The sequence below is a fragment of the Neopsephotus bourkii genome, unplaced genomic scaffold (genome assembly GCF_033783945.1).
Source record: "Neopsephotus bourkii isolate Nb327-2 ecotype Australia unplaced genomic scaffold, CSIRO-AGI_Nbou_v1 NB_1767, whole genome shotgun sequence".
Lineage (NCBI taxonomy): Eukaryota > Metazoa > Chordata > Aves > Psittaciformes > Psittacidae > Neopsephotus > Neopsephotus bourkii.
Genome location: NW_026902241.1, coordinates 5,910,188 through 5,926,823, shown reverse-complemented (window position 1 = coordinate 5,926,823; position 16,636 = coordinate 5,910,188). Strand labels below are relative to the sequence as shown.

The 16,636-nt window shown below is 40.5% G+C and overlaps 1 protein-coding gene across 9 annotated transcripts in view; it reads right to left on the bottom strand.

The window, feature by feature from the left end:
• The window catches only part of MAP3K4 (mitogen-activated protein kinase kinase kinase 4), a 72,491-nt gene extending 59,385 nt beyond the window's left edge, over positions 1–13,106 (bottom strand). For 2 of the 9 annotated variants that reach the window (XM_061378627.1, XM_061378624.1), the window contains exon 1: positions 12,883–13,095. In XM_061378627.1, coding sequence (XP_061234611.1) covers positions 12,883–13,052 — 170 coding nt within the window. In that variant the 5' untranslated portion in view covers positions 13,053–13,095. Of the gene's footprint in view, positions 1–8,935; positions 9,253–9,603; positions 9,723–12,882 lie in introns of those variants that run through there. The other 7 variants (XR_009729289.1, XM_061378625.1, XM_061378630.1 and 4 more) reach the window with 7 other exon arrangements.
• Between the last annotated feature and the right edge of the window lie 3,530 nt (positions 13,107–16,636).

Here is a 16,636-nt window from a genome sequence, read left to right as displayed (position 1 = left end):
ACTCTTCTCTAAAGCACTTGTTGCCCTTGCAACTCTTCCTTCAGCTAGTAAGTAAAAAGCAAGACTGCTAACTCCCCTCATTTCTCAAGACCTGTTTTTCAAGTACACTTCTCTAACTCGTGTATCCCTGCGATCACCATTACACCTGCACTATCTTCCTTTCTACAAGAGGTGGCTAATCCTATATAGTTAAATGCATCCATTTCTCATCTCTTCTGAAAGCTAAGACATAAATATTTATGAGAGTCACATTCAACCTTTTACTGATTTCTCAAACCATAAAAGCAGATATGATGTAAGGCACACCAATGTCAAGGCTAAACTAAACTGGGAAAGAAAAAAGAAAAACACAAACTCAAAATTCATGTTAAAATTAGAGGAAAGTTTAAAGGAGAAACAGATTCTAAGATAATGCTTGGAAGTAACATGAGGAAACAAAAGAATATTTTGTCATGTTGTCATCTTAACATCCTAAGGCAGAAACCTGAGGCTTTAACATATTCACTGTCTTTCAAAATAACATTTAAAAAAAGAAATAGTACCAGCATAACAATTTCAGTTTTACAAAATATTTGAGTTCAAATTCAGCTGTACATAGCTACATATATACATACATCTCCTCCCAGAGAAATTAGGGGAAGGCAGGATATATGATCAGTTATCTCTATAGTCTAGGAATGAACAGCCAAAGTCCTGGGGATAAAGGTAGCTGGGGGGAAAGGAACTTACTTATAACGAAGACAGTAATTTTATCATTTACTGCTGATATTAACTGGAAAAAAAACCCCAAACCAAACACTTGCATCTTTCAGCAAGTAAGATTCTGTAAAATTTGCATCTGTAGATTAAGTTTACCTTAGAGCATCTTACAGCAGAGAAGCTTGTAAAAACACAGAAAATGTGAATACTAAAAAACTTTTAAAATCAAGTATGACATGTAATGAAGCTTATTCACACAACTTTCTACCAGGATGAAGAGCCACAGCAATTACCAAGGCTATAGTCCTAGGAAGCTGACACAAAAAGGGGAACCTGTTCCAAGTGCACTTTTTGTTCCCCAGGTTGCATATCCTTGCCCCCTCTACAAAGAAGCCAACAATCATATTCATTCATCAATACGATGGGGAAAAAACAAAACATGCTCATTTTTTCTTGCACCAGTTACCCATCAGATCAATAAGCTGAAGTGAAAACTACAGACATGTGACTACTAGATCCAGAAAGAATGCAGTGAAAGAGCTTGGCTTCCTCTTGAGGAGATCGGGGGAAGAAAGCAACCTGCTGTTCCAACACATGAAGCATAATGTGAAATCATGCCCTCAGTCACTCTCTTCTGGCTGCAGCTGAAGCAATTTATAAGATGACTGTCCTTTCTGCTTTCCACTGACACTTCTCCAGATGTTACCAGCCCCCAAGTTGCACAAGTGCAAATAAAAATACCGATGCTGGTTCTTCAGTGGTGCTGCCGAAACAGTCCAGCTCAGATGGAATGTCTTTCTTTGCGCGATTTTTCCAACTTCAACTGCTTTAATTTTGATTAGGCAACCAAATGTACTTAATGGTAAGATAGCAAGTTTCATATGGCAGATATTCCTAGCTGGAGGGGGGAGAAGAGAGGGATATTCAGAAGAGGGCCACGTGGACAGTAAGGGGACTAGAGCACCTCCCGGATGAAGATAGGCTGAGAAAGTTGGGGCTGTTCAGCCTGGAGAAGGCTCCATGGAACCCTCATAGCAGCCTTCCAGTATCCGAAGGAAGCCTGTAAGGATGCTGCGGAGGGACTCTTCATCAGGGACTGCAGTGAAGGGACCACGTGCTTAATCTTAAATAGGGGAAGTTCAGGTTAGATATAAGGCAGAAGTTATTTACTGTAAGGGTGGCATGTAAGGGTGGCAAGGCACTGGAATGGGTTGCCCAGGGAAGTGGCAAATGCTTCATCCCTGGCAGTGTTCAAAGCCAGGTTGAACACAGCCTTCAGTGAAATGGTCTAGTGTGAGGTGTTCCTGCTCATTGCAAGGGGGTTAGAATTAAATGATCTTAAGGTCCTTTCCAACCCTAACCATTCTGTGATTCTATGTTAGGAGATGAGACTAGTAATTTCTAGTCTGGGTCAGCTGCAAAACTAATGCAAGTTTGTTGTGGTTTTTGTTTTGTTTTTTTTTCACTTGCAGCAATGACAAAATTGAAGTATTTGGGCAGGAAGATGCTTAAGGTAATACCTGTATCACTACCAAGGAGGGACTGAACTACATCATTCCAGGAGCTAATTTATAAATAAACTATGATAAAGGGCTTGTCAACATAGAAATAGTTACAGAAACACTAAAAACTCAACTAGTATATAGTCAAAATGTAATAGTAGCCCTGCAATAGCCATGCTTTGCTTACTATGCCTTGTTTAACCTGCAGCATCGCCACACAAATGCAAACACCCAACGCTGCTATGAAGCCCTGACCTATATCTTGCTACCTGTTTGCAAACTAGAGGTTTATGCTACAACTGCCCTGCCAACAATTAAGCACCAAATACAGCTAAGGCCTGAGAGAAGGACACAAAGTATTTCTGCTGCAAGATGAACACTGATTTATAGCAAGACTTCACTGCGATAGAGTATCCACTATTTCTGCAGAAATATAAAAGGAAAAAAAAAAGTCATTATTGGGAAAAGACTAATGTAAAGCTTAGAGATGAAGAGTTAATTTTAAAAGATGTCCATCGACATGTTTTCTCTCTTGGTAACTCTCAATTAAGCTGCTTAATGAGAACAGAAGGACCCAGCAAGTGTGAACACAATTTCTCCAGTACACCTCAAGCATATTGTCTGACTGTATCCAGTTCCCCCCGTTGCAAACTTCCTCACACTGCTGCTAACTAACAGTATTTATTTTGAAAGAAATTCCAACCAAATCTTCCACTTCTCAAGATGTGTAAACTACCACACTCAGCTTTGTGAATTACTAATACTTCCACACTTTTCCCCAAATTCTCTTATATTCTCTGGCAGAAGCTTCTAAGTGCTTGATTATTGTATTTACGACAGAAAGACAGAGTCCCAGAAAAGCAGCACTGAAACAGCGGAGAGGTGCTGAAGCACCTTTTGCCTGACTATAATAATGTGTCTAAAAAAAAACCCTCAAAAAGACAGAAACTGACAATTAAAAACCAATTAAGAAAAAAATGCAAATTAGTATTCATCATACCGTTTTGTTGCAAGCAGAGATAAGAGCTATTGAGACCTACTTAAACAGTCTAAGGAAGAACTTTCCCTCTGCAAGTTACACCAACTAAAAATAAAAAAAATTAAATAAAATATTATATAAATATTTTAAATAAATATATAAAATATCTTATAACAGTTTTGGCAGTTCTTCATATTCTCATCTCGGAGAAAAATAATCAGAACTTCCCGCTCTTTTTTACTGGTAAATGTGGAAACACAGAAAGGCTAACTAATTTTCCAATCTTGAAATACTGTGAGTTTTCACACAAATTTGGATTATGATACAACAGCATTTACAGAATATGCATGTACATTCATCTCTGACTTCTCATTTTCCCATTCATAAATAGAATCTTATTGAAATAAACTATGGCTTAGTTTTTTATCAAATAAAAAGCAACAGACCTATTTAATTCTGACACTGTTCTGACAATGTGTTACAGATGTGTGAAAATGTTGATGGGTTTATCAGGTTTCCACATCTATATTTAAGCCTACCAGGTGAGGCTGCAAATGGATTAAAGGTTAGAACTGTAGGAAAGGAGATCAGAGCTACACCCAGCCTGGGCAGTATCCAGCTTTTCTCACCACTGTCTCAGAATAACTAATGGCAAAACACTAACTGGTTTCAAACACCTTGTTTCATCCTTAGTACTATCTTTTCAACCTCAATTAAATCCTAACTCACCTTAGGGGGGCGAAAAATATTTTTTAAACTGTAACTTCCAAGAACAGCACTTTGTTGGGTTTTCTTTGTTTGTTTGTTTGGGGTTGGTTGGTTTGTTTGTTTTCGGTTGGGATTTTTTGTTTGGTTTTTTTTTTTTTTTATGAGAAACTCCAAAATATGTACCATAAAGACTGTTGAGCATTACATAGCACAGTATAAATCCATAGGATAAGTGTTGCAGTTAAGTTCTTGGTACCTGCACAGATCAGATCCCAAGGTCTCAAGGTACACATACTTATTTTTTGGGTGTGTAGCTTATTTAAGTACTTCTCATGAAAAATCCCTACCAACAAATCTGGATAGTTTTTCAGGAAAGTTTAAGCCACACCAGGAAATGTTACACACTGCCAGGAAAAGAGATACTATGACAAAGTGTTAGGCTGCTAGGCTCAGCTACAGATATCATTTATAATGGTGATAAACTGAAAAAGACACAGACCTAAGAAAATAAGATGTGTAACAGCCATTCTCTTCCCACTCCCCCATGCTCAAACTTTACTCTTCTGGGAGAAAGTTCAATTCTTAGATAAGAAAAAGTTATCAAGTGGCTTTGATCCCAAAGTTTCAGTTCATGTTCTAGATGAAGTCAAAGTCTACAAGAACCCCGATGGTGAAGCATTTTAAGTTACATATGCTTTTAGTGGAAGCTGGTGCTGAAGCACTGGATGCTGAATTAGTAGTCTATGACCTCTGTAAAACCCAGACAACGTAATGGACCTGCAGTACTTTGCACTACTTGAAGCACCCCAGGTGCTTAATGGACATGTGCCCATGGAGTTTTATAGTGTAGCCAAGGAGTTAAGAGAAGCGTATGTATCTGTAGCCTTCTTATCATTTACTGGATGGATGTTTCATAGCTAAAATGGAAAACCTTTACAAATACTGCTCTCAGAGAAATCATCAGCAAGTAAGCCAGCAGCACATGTAAGCCAAGAACAGAATAAATCATACATTTATACCACATCATAAAGCAATACACAACAATCAATACCATTAAATGTTAGCAGGATACAGAAGGAACAGAATTAATTCCCTCCTCCTACCCCATGACAGCAAGGGACATTCATCAGGGCAGTGAAGTTATAGCCTATCTTGTCTGTATCCAGAATAAACCTGATCAAGGTTCATGTAAAGCTGATGTGATTTTACATACAGGGCTCTTGAACTGGACATGGGTGAACATTTGACAACACAGTAACGCACAAACTCAGGCGTTAAGTGCAAACATTCTGGTTTGGCTTTATATTTCCAGTTGACCAAGGATGAGCATAGGACAATTATCAGGTTTTTAAATCACAAGCTTCTAAGTTATTTTTAAAAAATCAAAAATTATTTTGTTAATAGCTTACAGGCTAAACATAGCATCAACGCAGAAACACTTAAGAGAGGAAGAAAACTTGAAGAAAGTAATAGCCCTGCAAACATAAACGGCATATATAACAGCAGATCCAACCAGACCGCTGAAGAATTAACAGCTAAGATACCTCTCCTAGCACAGGTCAATATACTACTTGACTAGCAATTAGCAGTATAAAAAAATAGTCTTCTAAATCTGTTTTAAAAGAATTTTAAAATTTAAAAGTTTAAAAGAATGATTTCTGGATAATTTCAGAAATGTTGTCATGGAAACCAAATCTTTATAAGCCTCTAAAAATCCCAATTTGGTCCCTAAAATAAAAATCACTGCATATTGCTTATCCTTTCCTTTAAATTCTGCAGATCTGCTTTTCACCACAGCACAGTTTGCATTCCACAAGGGCCAATATCACTAGCTTACATAATAGTAAAGCCAACCTTGACACAGACAGCACTAATTAACAGACATAAAAACAACTCAAGCAGCCACAGAACGCAGACTAATCCTTGCTCCTACAAATGCCAAAGACATCTCAGCCAGCGCTGCATGTGTGTTTGCGCGTAGGTGGAGCAATCAGTTATTCATCCCAATCTTTCACATGTAAACAAGAAAATGCAGTACATGGGAATAGAGATTACATCTTGCCTCATTTAAATGAATGAAAAAATAATAACAAAAGGAAAAAAAAGTATGGTAAAATTATATACACTCAAGTAATTTCTCCCGCTGAAGCTGTGATCGTAAGTTAATAAAATAATTTTAAACTCTTTCTCTGCTGATACACTGTAAGTCATACAGATAGTTTGGCAAACAGAGTAATAGGTTGAAGCACAATCCATGACATGACTTCAGGCTTCCCCCAAACAACAGATGCTGCAGACTGACAGCCCAATTCATTGTCAATGTAGAGCCAACAAATTTGATAGACAGAGCACTGAGAAATTCCCCAGCGTGTAGGAAGCCTCCACGTTATTCACAATTCTATCCCACTTTATTCATAGCCCTGCTGCTTCCTTCACCCCTTGCACTGGATGTATGCTAGGAAAAAAGACGGCTACAGCCTAGGCGCAAGTTAACACAGCCCTATGCCTCTTCATGCTTTTGCAGTGTCACCAAAATTGGCATCCAAACAAAGGCCATGCTTAAGGCCTCATTCTTCTCTGTAGTGTATTTTGTGCCAGAAAATTCTTAGGAAAGCTGAAAATTGGTCTCAGAAAATTTAAAATCTATAGGCCATAACCAAGAAGCACCTAACACGTGCCTGTTCAGTTGAGAGCTACCTCCCCGCTTTCCCTACCTCAAAGCATATTTTTCAAGAAAGAAAGGAAGACCTCAGAAAAACCGTTTACTTTTGGAAAGGGATTCTCAATCAAGTGCTCTGGACTAAGAACTACATAATTCCCAAAAAGCCATGAATATATTGTATGCTTGCCTTAAGAGTTAGAAACTGGACCGTCACGTTTATATTCTGACAAGACACAGAATCCTTACGCAAAGACAAAAAAGTATCTATTTGTCTACCATAAAGCAATCCCACAACAATAAATCAATAAACTTTCTTTTTTAAATAAATGGAGGTACATTGCCGATCAGAATGACTTGAGTATTTAACTTAAAGAAAATGCATTACACAAATACACTTCCGTGCTGGCCAGAAACACATTCATATGCTACAAACAGGATTAAAGGCTATCTGCCACCACATGGATTTCAAATTCCCAAGCCTTCACACAGTCCCACTGATTTCAACAAGATTCTAACCTCACCCCACAAGACTGCGCACCTAATGATAAGCCCAAAATTTAAATGAACTTTATTTCAAAAAGCTTCAGATGCTTTTTCTTAGGTATAACACAGGAATAAAGTAAGTACTGCATAAAGCCAGAGAAACAGTTCTGCTCTAAAGCAGTGAAGCTGGTACGCAGAGTACACACACAAGTGAATCACAGTGGAGTACATGAGTTACCCTACCCAAATTAAGGCTACCTAATTGTTTTGAGACCTCTCCTTCCCACCCACCAGCTCACTCTGAAATAACCAATTCAATTTTCGTTTGCTGGGTAAAGTTGCCACCACACTGTCCACACCCACATCCGACTCATATAAACTGTCTTTTAATAAGCAGAATCCAGCAGAGGTCAGAAATGGCCCTAGACAGGAAATGCCTGGGTGTTTTCCATCCAGGCACTGCAAATTACTCTTCTACATGAAGACAGCCCAGGTCTAGGGTCATGCTGTTGGACAAACTTTAAATCATTTTCTGCTTAACCTACAGTATTACTCTTTGAAAATACTGTAACAAGGAACTTGGAAGCTTACGAATGCAGTTGCCCCACTGGCACTTGTGTTTCATAATATTTCTGTTAAATCTAATTAACTGTTATGTACTTTCTGGTTTTGGCATTCTCATGACTTAAGAAAAACAAATCATTAAAATACATTAATGAAAACTCAAACCAGACATTGTTCAACTCTGTAGCCTCGATCCAAACTGGAGTGCATCACCACTTCCCTTTTATTACATCAGTAAAAAACAGTAGCTTGCAATATCCAAGAGTGATCTCAGGAACACGACAGCATGAAGCTTTCTGAACAGCACACCTGGAATAGAATGTGCCCCACAGTACTAATTGATCACTCAAGCAGTTTAAGAAACCCTTCCTGAATGCCTCCTAGTGAGAAGTGAAGTGCATCAACAGGATGTTGTTTTAAAAGGAGAAATAATTGCCACAGAATTAATAACTTGGACTTATGCAACACTTCTACAGCCAGTTGGAAACACTAAACCATGAAGTAATTTGCATCCCCATCTCTCAGCAGGGCACAGATGGAGACTTGCAAAAAGCCAATCTGCAGGTCAGCACATTCAGGAGGTTAACAGGAGTTGCAAAAAGCTTGAGGTATCGTAACGCTAGCCCTTTCTGTGGAAGTTGTTTTTTAACTCTGTTTTCTGCCGAACATCAATCGCAGCGCTGCCAGGAGCAATACTCCGAGATCCTGCTGTTTTATCGGCGCGCCCGAGAGAACCAAACTGCTGGGGTTTAACCACAGCCGCTGCAAAACGAGGCACCCTCGCAACAGGCGGTGTTTTTGTCCGTGCAGCTCAAAGCCACGGAGCACAAGTCGTGCACGCTTCGCCAGCCCGCCGGGGGGCTTAGGAAGTTGCTTCCCCCCCCGTCTCTGCACGCTTCCTAATCACAGGTAAAAGCTGTCCCCGGGAGCTGGCCTTGCGAATGTCCAGAAACACCCGTTTGCTCCAGCTGCTCAGCGACGGGGGGGTAGGAAACGATCTGGTCCTAATTGCAAAGCACTCACAAAGCACTGCCTTACCCACCGCAGCCACTAGAGATTCCTTATCGAAGCGCTTTCTCACTCCGTGGGCGCGCTATTACAAACGCTGAAGCTGCAGCAGCCACAGCCAGAGCCTTCGCACCGCGCACGGACCGGGGGTGGGAAGGTTCGGAACGCACCCGCAGCCACACAGAGCTCCGACGCCGTGCCCAGCGGCCGCAGGGCAGGCAGGCTGCGCCCGTGCGCTGCAGGAGGGGTGGCCGGCGCTCGCACTCCCAGCCCCGCTCTGCAGCCCGGCAGCAGGCTGCATGCGCCTATTTGGCAGCGCTGGATACTGACCTCCCCGGCGGCACCGGCGGCTCCTCCATGGCGGCGGCAGCAGCACGGACCAGCGCGGCGGCGACGTCTCTCATGCATGCACCGAAGCCGGCATGGCGGCGGATCGCAGTGCGCGGCCGAGCCCGGCCTGCTGCGGCGCCGGGGGTGCAGCGGTGAGGAGGAGGGCAGAGGGAACGGGGGACTCTCTACCCAGCTGCAGACACACAGCCGCACAGAGCCGCCCGCGCGGCCGCCATCTTGAATCCAGCCTCCCAGGGCAGAGGAGCCGGGAGCATCGCTACGGCGCGCCAAGAGGGACAGCCCGAGACAGAGGAGCGCGCGCGCGCGGCGCCGGGCGTGGGCTGCCGTCCTACCACCGCCAGCAGCAGCAGCAGCCGCCACTCCCGCCTCGCGCGGGCGGCGGTGAGGGAGTGCGCGGTGGGGCTGCGGAGTTTCCGAACGGGCGCTTCACGGTGGCTCCGTGGAACGGGACGGGACGGGACGGGACGGCGCCGGGCGGCGGTGGTGGCGGCGCGGCGGGAGCTGCCGCCCCGCCAGCTGGCGCCGGGCACCTTCCCCACCCTGAGAGAGCCGCTGTTGGCCGCTACGGAGTGAGCCGCTGCAGAGTCAAAACTCGCAGGTTTAGCGAGTTAGACAGTGAGTGTAGCTGCGGAGAGAAGGTGGTTTACCTCGGCAGGTGGCAGCGCCCCGCAGCCTGCGTGCGGGGTGGCCCTCCGGGGGTGGGACCGCCAAAGCTTTCTCCAAGCAGTTAGGAGGCATGGAATGCCATCAGGGTCCTCTGGAGAGGTACAGGGCAGAATGAACTGGGATGCTCATCGGTTTGCAGGCAGACGATCAAGAAATAAATCATTTATCCTGCTACTTATGGAGCAGTTTGTTTCTTTTCATAAGCACCGGTTATCAGCCTTGAACGGAACTGGAGTCACATCCATTTGGAAATACAGGGAGGAAAAATGTAATTTTCTGACTGGAACACCAGCGTTAACGCCCTTCACATGCAGAGAAGTGCCATGAGTTATTTAATTGTTAGGGTTGCAGAGAGATAACCTCATCTTTTGCTTTAGAGCACTGGAACATAGCAGCGAACCCTGGGATTGGCAATGAGTGTACAAACTGTGTATCTTATTTCTGAAGAGTGAAATTTGAACTTGGATGGGAATCAGTGCTGGATTCTGCTTTATGTCTACTTCCTTCACTCTAAATTAACTGTGCAAGAAGTTGACACAGGTTTCTAGCCTGACACTAAATTTCAGTTATAAAGTCACTGTTCATGAATAGTTACCCAAGTATCTGTCAGTTTAAGAAATGAACTTCCTACAGATCGATTTCAACAGGCCCTTTGAAATAAGACTTTATATATACGTGTGTGTGTGTGAAATACAAAAGATACTTCTACACTTACCATCTTAATAAATACATGCATTAAAATGTGGGACCAGATGAATAACATTATGGAGGAAGCCAGTTACCTGTTTTCTATGTCAAGCAAAATACCTGGATCATGACCCTGATGGTCATAACCTTTAAACATCAAGACACTCAGCATTTATGTGCAGAACTGTTACTTAAAGTTACCTCATATCGTGAAAAAAAAAAAAAAAACCAGTATTTAGCATATTAATGATTTTTGGCCAAATACTTGAGCCCAAAACTGAAAAGAAGTTCTAAAGGCATATACAGATGATATATTCCTACTAATCTGTCACAGTGAACAAAACCTAGAAACTGTTGGTGAAGAAAGTCAACAATAGAAATTCTGAAGAAATTCTAAAATAAATTACTTATCATCTCCATAAAAACATCAGTTCTCTAACTCAAAAGCAAAACTGCCTATTTCACAGTATGCACGTTTTTACTATGGCTGCAAATAACAAAGGCTCAATGTTGTTGATGAAATAAGTGCATAACAATGGCTTTTGTCATTCTTTTCAGCTATGTTATGGATCATTGTCTAATACTATCTCTTCAGCTATTTGCAGGGCAGGGAATTCTTTATGTTTAGCCATCACAGCAAAATTTTTCAGTTTCTTTGCTTCTTCAATCAAAACAGTGTAGTGGTATGTTAGAAGCACAGAGTTTTCATTAACTGGGAAAAAGTAACTAGTAAAATTAACTAAGAAAAATAAAAAGGCAATATATGTTTTTGCCATAGATCATGGTGGCATGATGGTATTGGTCTGCAGACATCCCAGGGACCCGTGGCAAAAGTGGAAATGGGGACTGCCCACTGACACTACTTTCTGTGGATATTAAGATGGTTTACTGAAGTGCACTGGGGCTCACTGCAGCCTCTCAATCAGGGAGGTCCAGAAAGAACTTCCTCTTCTACTTTCCCTTTCAGGCAACCCAGAATATTGGGTTGCATCACATTCTTGTGGTACACCATAGAGAATATGCTAAAACTACAGATAACTGGCCAAAGAAAGCAAGGCTTTAAGCATGATACAATGGCACTTTTTTGTCTGCAGTAGGCCACAGTGAGCAACATAGCTCCTGGCATCAAGGAGAAAATTGTAAGGGGAGATAGTTTATGAATGGCCTGCAGAGAACTCCGAAGGAAAGGAAAAGAGATGCAGGAATTGATGGTACAGGAAACAGCAGATGACATAAGACTGTCAAAGCCTATATAGAGATAATATTTAGCAAAGAAAAAATCTGAAGAAGTTACAGAGGTCTTACAAAAATTGATGTGCACAAAACTCTTTCAATTATTTTTGGTTTCTTTTAAGGAATGTCATTTTGTTTCAAAGATTCCCTGACTGCCAGCTGGTGAGTCTTAACATATCAGCATTTCACAGGTGTGTGGAAATTGATAAATGAGATTGTTCATTCTGGTTCTACTATAGGAATAGAAAAAATTAAAACAGACATCTTAATTTAAAAGAAATGTGTTAAAATATTAAAATTAATATTACTGAATTTTATTGTATGATGTAGCAAAATCATGATCTCAAAATTCTGGGTAAAAAAAAAGAAGCAACTACAAAAAAGGCAACTGTCAAAGCAACTGTCAGTTTATCTTCTGTTTCCTAACATTTTAGGATTAATTTTCTTCTTTCCTTAATTGACCATGCAGGTTCATATTTATAGCAGATATTGCAGTTGCTTAGGAATTACTTTTTATTGCAGCAGTATGCCTTTTATTACACCAGGAGTCCTAGAAATTGCAATAAAAATTTAAGAGATGGCAATAGCATCCTGTTAACAAAAGCAGGTCTTTCAAATATCTTTTTTTAAATTTCTACTGCATCTACTCTTTAAATTTCTGTTTGTCTGTTACTCCTTTTTCCTCGTTTCTCCTGTACAAGTATCAGACAGGATTGTACATGCAGCTGTGCTTTTGACATCTGTGAGTTCTGCAGCTCTTTTCTATATACAGCAAACACTAATGAAGAGATGGAAAGACTGGTTCTATGTGGGTAATTAAATGTTATAAAGGCATCTTTCAAAAAATTTCTCCCAATACCTGTCACAAGGCCGAAGTTGTATTTCACATTAGGGATGTTTGCAGAATAAGGCACAACTTGTTCTTTTTTTGAAGAGTTAATGAAACGTACTCATCAGATGGTTCCTCACTGTGAACTTCATGCAAAAACTAAATTCTCAACAAAAACAGCTTTCTAGGCTTACTTTTTCCTTCCAATAAAATTGTTAATTCTATTAAAAGCTATTTAGAAAAGCAAAGTTAATTAGACACAGTCCCCATTTCAGGAGCAGACACTGGGAAGTGACCTGTTAGGTACAGTTAGTCTAGATTTAGTAAAACATTCTGAAGATAGCATTTTGATTTTTTCTTAGTAACAGATTAGAAATGCTCTTCTGCAATAAATAGGAGTACAACATGAACAATACTTCATTTAATATCTAGAAGACAATCATATCTTTCTTATGTAGATATTGCAACTAGCTACTCAGAGCTGAGATAAAATATCGAGATGTATTTCTACCTGGAAATACGAAGGTCCTTCCATCTACAGTTTTGTGGCTTCCACAGAAGATTGGCGGGGAGCGGGGGGAGTGTTTGAAAGAAATGGAACTCAGTTTTCAGTGTCGTATAATTTGAGCTTTGCTGCATTTGATTTGAAGTGTGAAACTCTGAAAGAAATTGAGGAGTCATGCTGTATATACCCCTGCTCAATCATCCGTTACCACTGTGATTCATTCACTTCAGAAGCTCGCATGATAGCTGCCAAAGCTTGTTCAGCAGCATGGTTTAACACCCATGCTATAATAGGAGCCAGCTAGCTTGACGGAGGTAGAGTATTTCTGTCTCAACGCTGTCATCTCACATGCTGCCTGTCAGATCACACAGGGCTTGATACCATTAAGTCATCACTATTAAAGGAGTATTTGTTAGTAAGAGTAGCATGAGGTCAGAGACATTTCTGGGATTATTGTTTTATCACTTCAACTGGGTATTATTTTTTTGGTACTTCCTGTCCTAAAAAGCAACTCTATGTAACACTGCCTCTGCTATTATTAAAATGGCATGACCCATATAAGACATGTATGAACCCAAATTGTGTTAAAGCAGTATGCTTTTACTGTGCAAAGCTGGTCTTCAAGCTTAGTGTCTGTAAAGCTGGGTGTAGCTAAAACCACTGGCTGGTATTCAAAGGCACCTAGGCACTGGACATAGAAATTATTGTCCTTAGACATAAAGAGACTGAAAACATTTCTGAATCAACGACATACGTAATGCAACAATCTGTCTACAGTAGCTTATTCCTTTCTTCCCAAGAAATGACTTTGGACCTGTGAAAATAAGCTGCACTGAATTTAATGCTACTTGCACTTGGCTATCAACAATAGAGTAAGTTGCTTAAAGCTAGCTTGGCTCCTGCTAAATCACATTATAATTCTTTCCCCAGCTGTGTAATAGACGTACTTAGTGACCAGCCATGGGATATTTATACACACAACCAAGATCATTGTAGTGCTTGTTTGCATTTGTGTTGGGTATTGTAATTTCACATGCAAAGAAGTTCTACTGAAGCACTGGGGCCCATCCTCCAAAACCATGTTTGTAGACCCGGAGCATATCCATCTGTCTTCTGTGTGTGCCTGACAGTGCAATTTAGTGCATCATCTTGTGCAACACACTGTTTTTTCAAGCATCTTGCAAGTTTGAACACCTGCTTAGATTACGAGTTTGAAAGTGATGCTATTTATTTTCATCAGTCCACAAAGGAAAAAAAAAAAAAAAAGAAGTTCCAGGCTGTATCTTTTAAAATATCTGGTTGTGCATCTGAGATTCTTTCTATATCCGCCTTACAGCAGCTGCGTTATCCCAGCAGAAAACAGCTGTGAGATCTGTATCAAAATTCCCTGCCTAGAGATATCTTCTATAACTCCTGTCTATCTCCTCCTTCCTACAGCTCTTTCTATAAAGTGAGAGTATTCAGGGAAAAGCAGCATAGCTGGCATATTCCTTTACCCCTACAGTTCCTGGCTCTTGCCTCAGCTGTATGGAGCTATAAGCCGCCATGAGAAAATTTTAATCTTTATTTAATGTTGATCCTTGCAAACATCTCTATACACATCAGTTCACTTACATAATAGGCATAGGACAGCCCTGGGAGAGCAGTTACTTATGTATATAATGTCTATAGGATTCATTTCCTCCTTTTGCCCTGAATCATCCAGAACAATTTAGCACTCACAGCTGCACAAGGTGGTGTAATCCCGTTGCTGGTTAAGTCCTCGTGAACAGCAGTAGGGACTAAGGTATTTTTCATTCCTCCCAATGTCTCCCTAACTAGAGGTTAGCGAGGTAGTAACTTGTTCTACAACTCCCAGTTGTCTCCAATTGTGCAGTGTTCTAGGTTTTATCTTACACCTTCACTTCCATCCACTTCATGACTTAAAAAAAGCTGCTGCCTCACTGTGAACATAACTATTTTCATCCTTCTAAATACTCACACATTTTCTACAGTATAAAACACTTTAAAGAGATAGTTGCCTGCCATTTGACATTATTTGGATGCATTCAGTTTTCTATTCTCATTTGAGTCTTACTGGCCCCTATAATTATTTCTATAGTTGTTTTGCATTTCCTCTTCTTCACACAGGTACTGATGCTTATTTTAAGACACATCCATGCTAGGAAACATCGTGCACAGCACTTGAAATAGCTGAAGTATTAACAGTTACCATGGAATTTAAGGGATAAAATTAGTCCAGAACAAATGCTTTTGCTACAAAGACAGGGAATCAGCTTTTTAATTTTCTTTTTCCTGTGGCTGCAGAGTCTTCTTACACAGCTCCACTGAAGTTCATAGTCACAACAAACACAAATCTTACCCCAGTTACACTTTTTTCTAACATCCTCCTTCCTCTCCCCCATTTGCCAGGACAATGCTACATGCATTCATCACACTTGCAGAGGCTACACAGAAGCAGCAGAACTACCTCTGTAAATAACTTGAAAAAGTCTTGCCTTTGCTGTGGGGCACCCTGTGGAGTTTCATATATCCCTGATAATCCTATTATCCCACACATGGCATAACAGTTACTTCTTTTTTTGTTGCTGACAGGAAAGTATGTTACAGATAAATGAAGTATATTCTGCTTTACTATCACGGATAACATGTGATTTAGATGTAGCCATGTAACCATGACGTTTTTGAAACAGGAAAATAAATTTTTGGAAAGTGTGACAAATATTGTTTGGTTTTATTTTAATGTAAGTGTTTTTAATTACCATAGCAACGCCCTTAGTGGAAGTGTGCGAGGGTACATTGTTTTGCCTTTTTTCCTAGGCTAATAATTTTCCAAAAATCTTCACAATGAACCGATACTTTCCAGATTCAGACTCCATCCAAGAAAGCATTTTGTCAAAATTTGGTTAAAATGCACTTAGCAATTTAGAATCCCATTCACGTACTTACAGTCCTGAGAAAAAAAATATTATGGATTATTTTCCTTGTTTTTTCCTGTAAATCAAAATCAACCCCCCCCCCCCCCCCCCAGTGAAGAGACATCAAAGTAGTTTAGGTGAAGAGGTGAAACATATTTGCCAATGAAGCTGTGCATACATAGGTAATACATGTGAGAATTCATCTGGCTCTAAGGCCAGTGCAGTTACTGCTTTGCAGTTGCTACCATACTAATGCTCAGGGAAGAGCAGAATATAAGGGAAATAATTATTTCTAGTACATCTGCCAAAGGGAAGTTCAGTAGCAGAATCCAAGACAGCAGTATCTGTTAAAGAGCATTAGGTGCTGATATTGTTTAGGTTTAAAAGATGAAGTTCCTATTCTCTTTATGGGTATAAAGTTAGTCTCATCGATATATGGCAATGATACCACTGATACCATGGCTGTTTCTTGCTTGAGATAAAAAGCAAAATGATGGCACTGAGATATAAACAATTAAGATGTTAAAATATTATGTAACCCAAAGATAACTTGCATCGTATTCTGTTTTTCTTAGCACTGTGAATACTTCTGAAAATGCTCTTTTTCTAAAAGATGGTTCCTATCAGCATCTTTGGGTAGATTTCACTTTGACTGTGAGGATACAAAGGGCTTTGTTTTTCAAGAGTAGCTATTTTAACTCCAGAGTGCACTCTGAAGCTATTCAATTCCACAGCAGTTGCTTTGAGATATGGTGATAACCAGAAATACAAAGGTGTCAAAATTGTGTTATTTCTTGTTTCTATCCAAAGAAAACAGAGTGAGATAGTGTGTTGGTGTTGAA